Source organism: Dipodomys merriami, unplaced genomic scaffold, assembly GCF_024711535.1.
Source record: "Dipodomys merriami isolate MVZ:Mamm:240054 unplaced genomic scaffold, mDipMer1.0.p SCAF_2, whole genome shotgun sequence".
Lineage (NCBI taxonomy): Eukaryota > Metazoa > Chordata > Mammalia > Rodentia > Heteromyidae > Dipodomys > Dipodomys merriami.
Window position 1 is genome coordinate 28,459,604 of NW_027203381.1, and position 12,145 is coordinate 28,471,748.

The following is a 12,145-nucleotide window of genomic DNA, read 5'->3' on the forward strand; positions in this document are numbered from 1 at the left end:
AAGGCTGACTGCTTCCAGAATGTAGAGGTGAGACAGTTCCTAAAAAGTAGTAAAGTCAGGCGCCGGTGGCTCATGCCTGTAATCCTAGCTACTCAGGAGGCTGAGATCTGAGGACCTCAGTTCAAAGCCAGCCTGGGCAGGAAAGGCCATGAAACTCTTATCTCCAATAAACCACTAGAAAACCGGAAGTGGCTCTGTGGCTCAAATGGTAGAGCACTAGCCTTGATCTGAAGAGCTGAGGGACACCTCTCAGGCCCAGAGTTCAAGCCCCATGACAACAACAACAGCAACAACAACAAAAAAAAGTAGTAAAGTGAATAAACCTTCTAGCCTCATATTTCCACTTTTGGTCTTCAACGTGCCTCAGTAGGATTGTTCAGAGCTCTAGAAAAACTGGAAGACATAATTCCTAGAATTATTTTGTATCTTTAGTGAAAAACATTTGAAAGGAAGGCTTTTATCTTATTTTTTATTATGTATGGTTTATACTGGACTTTCAACTGTATGTAAGTTTTATCTGCTTTTTACCTTGTGCTAATATTTGTCTTAAGACTTTCTTCTCAGCTCTAATTTCTGCCTGTGATTTCTTAGAGGCCTATGTCAAAGAAGAGCTTGAAGCAGGGTAACTATTGTAATATAAATCCCATATGACCTAAGAATCTTCCAATTCTCCCAAAGAAGAAACAGCCTTGAGTGTATAATAATCACTTGCCTGTCAAGAGGTTTATGTTCCAACCAAGATGAACATTTGTGTGTGTGTGTGTGTGTGTGTGTGTGTGTGTGTGTGTGTGTGTGTGTGTGTACATGTGCACACTACTCCTGGGGGTGTGAGTGAACTCAGGGTCTGGGCACTTGTCCCTGAGCTTTTTTAAGGCTAGTACTTGACCACTTGAGGCTCAGATCACTTTTTTTTTTTTTTTTTTTTAGAAGTTAATTGGAGATAAGACTCTCATGGACTTTTCTGCCCAGGCTGGTTTGGAATTGCAATCCTCAGATCTCAGCCTTCTGAGTAACTAGGATGGCAGGTGTGAGCTACTGGAGCCCAGTTCCAGGATGAACATTCTAAAATCATTTAGGGGAAGAGGATAAGTAACATGATAATGAGTTTTTAATCTCAGGAACATACTTTAATATACATCCATAAGAACAACAAGAAGAAAGGAAAGTGTTAATGAATAAATAGGAAACAAAAGCACTGGCCAACTGGTAAGAATAACTTAGAATCTTTCTTAAGGGTATCTGAGGTTGAGTATCCATTATCTGAAAATCAAACTAGAAACAAGGTTCCAGATTTTGGAACTTTTCAAAACTTGGTATATTTGGAAAGTTTAGTGGTTGAACACCACAAATGTTAAAATATAAAATATAAAAATACTTCAATATCTGAAGCTTTTTGAGTGTCATGTTGGCATTCAAAAAGTTTCAGATTTCAGCACACTTTGGATTTTAGAAATTTTGGATTAGGGATGCTCAGTTGGTATTTGGATTTGTACACAGGAAGTTTATTTGTATTGTCTAAAAGGCCACAGGAAAAATATTTTGTGAGAATATGGATGCAGTAGTCTTAAGGCTAATAATGTTCATGCATTTCTCTTAATTATAATACCAAGAACTCTCATATATATGTTAGATAGATACATCTTTTAATTTATTTTTAAACACATTAAAAAGTTATAGATCATAAAAATGTTATGTTGTGTGCTGGTGGCTCAGACCTCTAATCCTAGCTACTCAGGAGGTTCGTATCTGGGGATCATGGTTAGAAGTCCATCTGAGCAGGGAGCTTGAAATGAATATCCTCAAAACAAAGAAAAAAACAAGCTAAAGGAGCTGGGAGTTGGGTGACTTATGACTTTAATCCTAGCTCTTCAGTTAGCCATCCTCCACATAAATATCAACAATGGGTCTTAGTAATTAACTTCTCATATCACAAGTTTAGATTATAAGTGGGTTTGTTCCAAGATTCCCTAAAAGTTCTTTATTCAGTGTTAATTTTATATTCTGATGATGCTTTGAGGGGAAGATGACAAAAACTACATAGTGAAACAAAAAGAATTGGTCTTGGAGTTAGGCAGGGGGCAGCAGGAAGAAAGGCTGAATGCTGGTGTGCTTGAATTAGGTAGTGGGAGCTCCAGAGTAGGAGTTTCGAGATGTGTGAGTTTAGATCAAGTGAAGTAAGCCAGACTCAAAGAAACATAGATCCCATGGTTTCCCTCATTTGTAATAATTAATATATGTTTAGGATAGTCCTAGCAGGTGAATAGAATAGCTCAATAGATATGTATATATGACCATACGAGATGATGCTAAGTGAAAAAGAACTCCAAGATATGGCAACAAGAGGTTTTTCTTTGTTGTTGCACTATGTGATTTCTTTTTTCTTTTATGTTTTTTTCCCCTATGGTTTATCCCCTGCTGTCACTGTTTTTGATTTTGGTGCCATGTGTCTTATATATACATTTATCTGAATGGGAGAAGGGAAGGGGAACAACAAAAATGGTAAGACAAAGGACAAAGGACGAATCAATGCAACAGCAATACTCACAAGACAAAATGTTGGAAATGAACTGTACAATTTGGGAGGGGAGTTAGGGGGAACAGAAAGTGGGTAAAAGGAGGGAAGGGGTAACAGGTTTGACAAGAAATATACTTACTACCTTATGTATGTAACTGTAACCCCTCAGTATATCACTGTGACAATAAAATTAAATTAAAAATAAAATAATAAAGATGATTAAATTATAATTCAAACATACATATCATTGGAGCCCATTCCTATCAACTTTTTATTTATCTAGGTTAAGGCCTAGAAACAAGTTTGCATAGGAGAACTCCTAAGCAATTTTAGTGTGTACACAGATTTTAGAAACATTGCTTGAAATTTAACCTTTTTAGCATCTCTCTTTTCTTTTTCAGTCTGAGGACTGACCTATAGGCTTGCACATGCTAGACAAACACTCTACCACTTAAGCAGTTCCTCTCTAGTACCACTTAAGCAGTTCCTCTCTAGTACTACTTCTGTCTTTATTTTGAAAAAAATAATCTTGCCACTTTGCTCAGGATGGCTTCAAACTTAACATCCTTCTCCTACTGCTTCCTGGGTAGCTGAAATTACAGGTGTGTACCACAATGTCTATCCCTGCCCTAATTTAGAAAGAACTAATTTAGGAGGAGAGAACCAAGAACCATTATTAACTTCAGAAAGGCCTTGAGTGAATCATGAAACAGATGTCCTAAGAACACACTAAATTTTAACTATCATATTTTTTTCTTGAGAAAAAAATAAAACTAAGAGACTTCTGACAAAATGAGAAAAATAATTTGCTAACAAATTTTGAATGCAGGATCATGCACAATCACTTCTAATATCTTTGCATACAGACATTGCTGCTACGCACATTTGGCAGTAGGGCCAATATCATTCATATGCACTACTCAAGGTGTCCAGACAAGCCCTATGTCTGATCTCAGAGTACAAAGGAAGAAAGATAACATGGGAGTGCTCAACACAGCCAAATGCTGAATTACTCTTGACATGAACAACCAGACTTACAGTGATAAAATAGAAAAGTCACATGAAAACATACAGTTTGATGGGCATGGTGGCTCATGCTTACAATAGCAGTACTTAGGAGGTTGTGGTTGAACCACATAGTGAAACACTGTCTCAAAACCAAAACAAGAAACAACAGTAGCAAAAGCAGCACACAATTGAATTGCATATCTCAGAGATTAATCTAAACATATTTCTAACCTTTCATTAGGTTACGGCTTGGAATTGCAAGAATAAGCACCAAATCTCTGAAGCATTTCTCATTGCTTGTGTGATCTTGGGAAGTTCTAAAATGATACTATTTATGTGGTACTTAGCTATGTACCAAGATAATGCTTATCAAAGTAACGACAAAATTATGAGGGAGATGTTATTGTTCTTATTTTATAGATTAAATGAAATGCTTTGTTCAAAATTCCATAGCTAGAATTTAAGGCTATATCAATAAACCTAGGTATTACGGGTTCTTAATTGTTCTGTAGTTGCCTTTTAAAGTTTTACTTTGTCATGACTGTAAGGATTACACACACACAGACACACACACATACACACACATGATATATATATATATATATATGTATATACACATGTATGTATGTATGTATACACACATATGTTTATATAGGCACTAAAGTGCCTGGAATAGTAAGAACTTCCCAATTTAATTTCCTGAAAGTTAAAATTAAAGAAATTTATTGATTTTAGACCAAATGAAGAACAGGTCCAAAACAACATTACCTGTGCTAAAAACTATGATATGATAGTAGGGACTGTTAATACTGAATGAACATTTCTAATCATAGAGTTTGCAGAGTTCAGCTGACCTATCAAGGGAGCATAATCCTTGCCTATTGTTGGCCTGAAAAAAAAAACTGAATAAATATAGCATATGTGCTACGAAGAATTTTGCAACTACTTGGATCACTGAGTGTAGAATTCTGAAATGTATTTATCCTCTACAATTACATTCCATTTTTCATTCAATTCATTGGTTTTTTAAAGCTAGCTAGTAGCACACACCTGTAATACCAGTTCTTGGAATAATTAAGTAGGAGGGCTACAAATTCAAGGCCATCCTCAAGTACATAGGGAGACCCTGTCTCAAAATAAATGAATAATAAATATTGTTTAAAAATTATGCTAGCAATGTATTATTGCTATAGAACATTTGGAAAGAAGAGTGAAGTAAAAAGAATAAAAAATCTCATATAATTAACAACCAGAACTTAGGCCTTTAAAAAATTTCATTAAGTCAAGAACTAGAATCCTATTGAAATAGTAAATATGATTTTATAATACACATTTTCCCAAATGCAGTATATTCTTCCTACAATACAAATGTTTTTACAAGCTTCCTCAAAAATGGAATTTACTTTTTAGAATTATGCTACATCTTTATTATTGCTACTTAGCATATGTTTTTCTATTTCCCTAACTTACTCTACAAAGCAAGTGTGTATACAGAAGTATGGATGGTTACATTAATGTTTTGTGGAGCTCTGGATTGAACTCAGGGAGTTGAACATTCTGGGCAAAGGTTCTTCTACTGAGCTACATTTTCAGCCCTTTATACTAACAGGTTTTAAGAGTAAGAGGTACAGTTGCAGCACACTCTCATAGCCTGACTAAAAACAGTATGTTTTCATCAAACAATTAAGAATTTCCATGCATTCAAAGATTCTTGAGTTTAGCTGCAGGAAGGGAATTCCAAGTTACAAACTCAAAAACCCATTTGAATAAGCTGGGCCTTTTATTCCTTTGGTTAAATATAGAAGACAGGAATATTTATAATTTCTCATTTTTTTACATGTTCAAAACATTCTTTTCCACAGTTTTCAGATTAATCCTTTCTATTGTTATAAATATATATACAAGATTTCATTAAGTTTTATCATTTACAACATGTTTGAAACAAGAAAGCTATCGCTGATGCTACTTTGATTATGAGTTGTGTGTAAACTGTTATCTAAAGCCAGATAAAGCTAAAATGTTTTTGGCCTAGTGGTTCATTTTAGGAAAGCTATTTTGAAAAGCCTTGAAAAAATTCTTTTTGTGTATGTATGCTGTTACTGGGCTTGAACTCAGGGCTTTTGTACAGTCCATTTTTTGTTTGTTCGTTTGTTTTTTGTCAGATATGGGGCTTGAACTCTAGGTCTGGGTGCTGTCCCTCAGCTCTTCAGCTCAAGGTGAGTCCAGTTTTCAGGTGGACTTTTCTGCCTGGGCTGGCTTTGTACCATGATCCTCAGATCTTAGCCTCTTGAGTAGCTAGGATGACAGGCGTGAGCTACCAGCACCAGGCTGTTCAGTCTTTTTCTAATCAAGGCTAGTGTGCTCTACCACTTGAGGCAAAGTTCCATTCCCACTTTTTTTGGTAGATAATTGGAGATAAGAATCTCGTGGACTTTCCTACCCAGGATGGCTTTGAACCACATTCCTAGATCTGAGTAGTTAGGATTACAAGTGTGAGCTACTGGCACCCAGCTCAAATCCTAGTATTTTGAAACTAAGCTTTAACCTAAGTTAAATCTTTATAATAGTGTGTAATTTGTATAAATTTATTAAATATATGTATATGTCTGACATAATATTTGACATACAATAGATATTTAATGCATAATTAACCACTATCAATGATCACATATGTGGTTATCATTCATGTTATGATGTAGAAGCAGTAGGGTCTGCCATTCAATCTTACCACAAACTCCAGCAGAAGATTGGGATTTTAGCTTAGCTTATTCCTTTCTACCACTGGGAGAATGGCATATGATCATTTCTTCTGCTAAGTGTGTGAAAGAATCTCTTCAAATGAGTAACAATATTTGTGTAAATGTGTAGAACACTTGACAAGATTTTGTTATTTCTGAGCACAAATGTATGTATTATAATTTGTCTATTATACATAGCCCTCTACTTTTTCTTTTTATTTATTATGACCCTTAAGTAGTTGTACAAAGGACTTGCCATTTAACAAAACAGTATATGCATACAATGAATTTTGATCTTTTGACTGAAATTTTAATTTATTTCTACTTTTCTGAGTTTACTTTTTCTGCCCTTATTATGGATAAAAACAAAATCAAACACTTTCTCTGGTTCTTACTTTAAACCAGAGTTTTATCAATTCAGTGATTATACTTCCAAACTAAATCTGAGTTTTAGTCAGCATAAAAAAAAGCACTAGAAAGTGGAATTAAAAAGCTAAATTTGTCGTTTTCCCCTTCTTTTTTATTTTATGATTTGATCAAGTTATGAAAGTATGTCTCAGCTTTGATATACTCACTATTAAATGGATAATACTAAAGATTTCATATGTTTCAATAAAATTTAAAGGAAATAATGCAAGCAGAAAACATTTTATAAACTTTAATGTATTAAGCTAAAACTTGGGTATAATAATTTTAATCTAGTATTTTTTGTTAGTAGTATGGTGATTGTGCAGATTCGGAATTCCCCTGACATGTGCTAATCCAGAACTATGTTACAGAGCTAACTAGACTATTATTAACAATCAGGAAGAATGTACTTATGACTTTTACTTCTCTTCTATCTAAATAGTTACTGGCAATGTGACACAGAAATGGTGTTGCACTGCTCATGAACAATGATGTACCATCTAGAGAAAGCAAAGGACAAATGCAGACATCTGTTCCTCTTCATAGCACAGCCAAGAACCTAAATGCTATCGGTTGTTCTAGCACTTTAAGTTCTCTTCCTTCATACCTGGAGCTGAAAGCTATTGAATTTTCATGCCAAGTTACTTAGGTAAAAATAAATACCTTGTTTAAGACAGATATTCTTTTTTTCCAGGTTCCCAATTCTTTTAAGTTTAGTTCCAGCAACAGTAGGTGAAGGATCTCATAAGCTACTATTTTCTAGTTATCTATGTGCAGACTGCTCCCTGTGAGCAGGTTGTGTTCTATGGAAAACTCCACAAGGTATAAACTTACAACAACATTTTCAGAATGCATTATGCATATGATTTGACTGCAAAGAACCAAGATCTTTAAACTGTCAAGCCTTTCAAAGCACACAATAAAGTATTTCCTATCCCTTCTCAAAACAAAATACCCCAAAACCAAAGTCCCCCAAATCCCTTATAACTCCAAAGCAAAACAAAACAAAAACACTCTGTTTTAAAAGAAAATATACAACTTTCTGAAAAAGAAAAAAAAGCTAGAAGTTTTCTAAATCCAATTTCAATTTCAAAAATTCAGTAAATTCAGTGTTGGGCATGCAAGGGTCTCAGCTGTAACTCTTATGAGTCATGCAGGCACAGAGAGAAGAGGCTTAGTAACCTTTCATTTCAGGGACTGGGGATTTACTCCTGCTACTAGATTGTCTGTCTCTGTTTATCAGTTTGGAACAATCATCATCATGTTGTCATAAGACTGAGAAAAAGAAACTTGATCAGTGTTTTAAAAACCGACAAGACTTCTGTTGCACTGAACAATCTCCCAGAAGATACTATTCATTTTAATATAAAATGTAGCAGATCTACATATCTGAATAAAAAAAGATACCAGCAAAGAGGATATACAGCTGTAATAAACCTTATTTAAACATACATTAATGCAAATATCAGTCTGTTGCAAGTATACTTTTTTGATTAAATTGGCATACATCAAGTACAATTAGAAAGGTTATTTACAAGGAAGAAATACATAATTCTGCATCTTAACGGGTATGACAATCATAGATAATGGTTGCTAATTAACATATTTCTTTTGCTTTGGCTGTTAGATATTTCCTTTATTATTTATTTTTGACAATGGAAATAACTAATTCTAGAAGGTTCAAAAGGGTTAATTATTAATAACATTGTGCTTATAACACATTCATTGAGAAACAAAAGGCAATCTGCCTTAGAAAAGACAATGGAGATGATTCAGATGTGGTGAGATACAGCTTTTATTATTTTATTCTTTGAATATACATAGAAGTATCCCATATCCTTCCATGTACAATTGTAAAGAAAAACCCAGGCATGGCAAAACCATCTTTCTCACAGTGTAGGTTGTTAATTATTCTCTCTGCGGACTGTCGATATAATGCGAAATTTTCATTCCCCATTCAACATGGAAAAAGTTGTGGCTGAAAATGTTAACATTTGCATTTTTATTTGTTGATTTATTTAAAGGACAGCCTCTTCTTCAGCAATCCATCACTTGGTGACACCCCAAATATGAATAATGTATTGTATACTTGTGGTTACAATGTGTAATAAGTGCTAGAGACAGTAAAGGAATGTTAACTATGTTGCAAATGTAATATTTATCGACTCATAAAGTTTATTGCTTTTGAGGTTCAATAATACTGACCATAGGACATTAATATCACTTATCCTGATTTTAGATAGGCACCTTTGTATGTATCTATCTCATGCTAACAAAATAAAATATATAATTTACAGCACAAGCAAAGAGGACATTAGAGTCTACCATGTGGAAGGCTGCAGTGCTTCTTTCTCCCTGTTTTACTTCTGGCTTCCAGCACTAATCACATAACCCCAAGCTGTCACGGGTAGTAAAGGCAATTGTCACATTGGCAAGAGAAGGTGGCAAGACTTTTCTAATGGGTGCTGTTCCTTTCCTCTTGATTAGTGCAGGCCACTGCACCTAGAGAGAGGTCTGCTAGGTCTTATTCTCTTCTTGGAATTTAGGGTAGAGAGAATAAGGGTATTTCCTCACAATCTCTTCAGTACCTTTAAAGCTTTGTTGGGAGGAAGACCTGTAGTTTTCCCATAACTGAAAAGCAGTCCATAAAAATGCCTTCTGTACATTTTAAAATAAGAATAATTCAAATAATACTGATTTTTAAGTTTGTAAAGAAACCACTTTGCTATTCTAGTAACTGATTTTCATAGTACTGAATTTTTTTTGAACTCTGCACTTTGTATAATTGATCTATAATATGCCATTGTGCATTTGTAAGGATAAAAATTTGGTATGCTATACATTGTTTTATTTAGCCAAACACTCATTATCTAGAAAGCTTCTAAGAACCTATATTTAGCTGATATGCAGTTTAAAGAATAAAGATTTTCAAAAATCTGTAAATATGAGTCTTCACAACAATTTTAAACTGGGCTTGTAAAACTCTACTAACTTGTTACAGCTCATCAGAAACTTTGAGCTGAGGACATTTTATAAAACATGATGGGGAAACATTTTCTTCCTCTCGTTTTTATGCTTCTTTCTAAAGTATATTAAAGTAGTGTTAAAGATCTCATTTTAAACCTTAACAATAGAAAAAAAATCACTGAATCCATATAATAATTCTATTTTATTTCTTACTTCTCCAACGTGAACTAGATAGAAACTCTCTGAGCAAAGCTTTCAACCACAATGTTAAATGGGCCCATACATTATTTGGTATCACAGCTAATGGGTCTTTGGCAAATGCCAACGAAGAGTAGCTTCTCATTGGATTATGGGTAGCCACCACAAAAGGGAGGTTGTCATTGTCAACTATTGTACTATTTAAGATGATAGCTTTACCAGAAATGGTGGCTCAAATGGTAGTGCTAGCATTGAGCAAAAAAGCGCAGGCTCTGAGTTCAAGCCCTAAGGCAGAACAAAGAAGAAAAAGAAGGAGGAGGAAGAAGAAAAAGGAAAAAGAAGAAAAAGAAGGAAGAGGAGGAAAGCTTTAGAGTCTGTAATAATAGCTTTTTCTTCCTTTTTGCTGCGTGATCTTAGATGAATTACTTCATTCCTTGGGGTCTTAGTTTCCTAGTTTTAAAAATGGGAATGATGGCAGCATTATTTGAAAAGATACAATCAAATAAAATAATATTCATTAATGAGCATTATTTGGAAACATGGTAGATACTTAAGAGACACCAATCATTATTATTATCCTCTGTTACAGAGAGTTACTTCTAAAAGGCTTTTCAATGCTACCTTCTACCTCCAGTATTAAAAACATACTGATGAGAGCCATGACTAGAATGAACACCAGCTCTTAAGGATGGCTATCTTTTGGCCAATAGACACATGAAGAAATGCTCAACCTCCCTAGCCATAAAAGAAATGCAAATCAAAACAACATTGAGATACCACCTCACCCCAGTTAGAATCGCCATAATCAAGAAATCTAATAACAACAGATGCTGGAGGGGATGTGGACAGAAGGGAACCTTACTTCATTGTTGGTGGGAGTGTAAACTTGTTCAACCACTTTGGAAAGTAGTATGGAGGTTCCTCAAAAGACTTCACATAGAGTTCCCCTATGACCCAGCAATCCCACTTTTGGGCATTTACCCAAATGTTTACAAACAAGACCACACTAAAGCTACCAGCACAACTATGTTTATTGCAGCATTATTTACCATAGCTAAGATATGGAACCAACCCAGGTGCCCCTCAGTAGATGAATGGATCAAGAAAATGTGGTATATATACACAATGGAATTCTATGCCTCCATCAGAAAGAATGACATTTCCCCATTTGTTAGGAAATGGAAAGACTTGGAAAAAACTATATTAAGTGAAGTAAGCCAGGCCCAAAGAAACATAGGTCCCATGGTTTCCCTTATTTGCAATACATAGTATATGTATGAGTCAAGCAGAAAAGGTCAGATAATGTGATGTTAGGAAAATGAACCTTTAGATATGTATTTAAATGTTTTTTTTCTTTCATGCATTTGTTTCTAACGCATTTATAAGATTATTTCTTTGTTGCTTTGTATGTCCCTCCCCCACAGTATAACCCCTGCTTTCACTGTATTTGATGTCAGTATAATTTGTGGAGGGGAAGAGGAAAAACAAGTCGTTTAAATAAGGATATAGGTGGACCCGTTGCAACAATGAGAAGTACAAGTTGTCATGTCGAAAACGAACTTTACAACTTTGGGGGCGGGGAGGATTGGGTTGGGAGGGGGGGAGGCTGGGAAGGGATGTGAAGGGTAAACAAAGGAGGAGGCTACAATGCTTGATAAGAAATGTACTTACTATCTTGCCCATGTAATTGTAACCCCTCTGTACAGTATGTTCACAATAAAAATAAAAATTTAAAAAAAAAGGATGGCTATCTTTGACTTTTTGGGGGGATAGTATTTACATAGGAACTGGATGAAATACAACTCTTTTAGAGGAAGAGAAGTTAATGTTTTGCTCCCTTCCAAAATGATCACAAAACAAGCATAAACTTTACAGCACATGAGAGTAATAATTTGACATTTTACTTTGCAAATCCAATGGACTCTGAATTAACTACAAATTAAGTATTAAAAATGTATATTCATCTGATAAAACACTTGAACTTAAGAACTCAAAACAAATCATATCCCAAAGGAAACAAAACCCAAGATCTATGGTGTTGATGTTTATATATTGAGGTCATAAATACATAATTTTAGAATTGTCTTACTAGATATAAGAAATTTTAAATAACATTATTTATTTCTCTGATTTGTGGAAAAGAAAACGAGTTACACTAATAATGTCCTGGTATAAGTAGATGTCAATATACTTTTTTTTCAAATATGGAACACTTTATGAATTTGGATATTATCCTTGTACTGGAGCCATGCTAATCTTTGCATTGTTCCAATTTTAGAATTTTAGTATATGTGCTGTTGAGGCACTCAGT

General features: G+C 34.6%; 1 protein-coding gene and 1 pseudogene across 7 annotated transcripts in view; both read right to left on the bottom strand.

Moving 5' to 3' along the window:
• Positions 1 to 12,145, bottom strand: part of Kiaa1328 (KIAA1328 ortholog) — a 199,439-nt gene that overhangs the window by 29,251 nt on the left and 158,043 nt on the right. Inside the window, exon 14 of one of the 7 annotated variants that reach the window (XM_070029296.1) lies at positions 8,541 to 8,647. The exons of the other annotated variants lie outside the window; for them this stretch is intronic. Coding sequence (XP_069885397.1) covers positions 8,578 to 8,647 — 70 coding nt within the window. The 3' untranslated portion in view covers positions 8,541 to 8,577. Of the gene's footprint in view, positions 1 to 8,540; positions 8,648 to 12,145 lie in introns of those variants that run through there. 7 annotated transcript variants of the gene reach the window in all.
• Positions 12,033 to 12,131, bottom strand: LOC138832659 (U6 spliceosomal RNA; annotated as a pseudogene).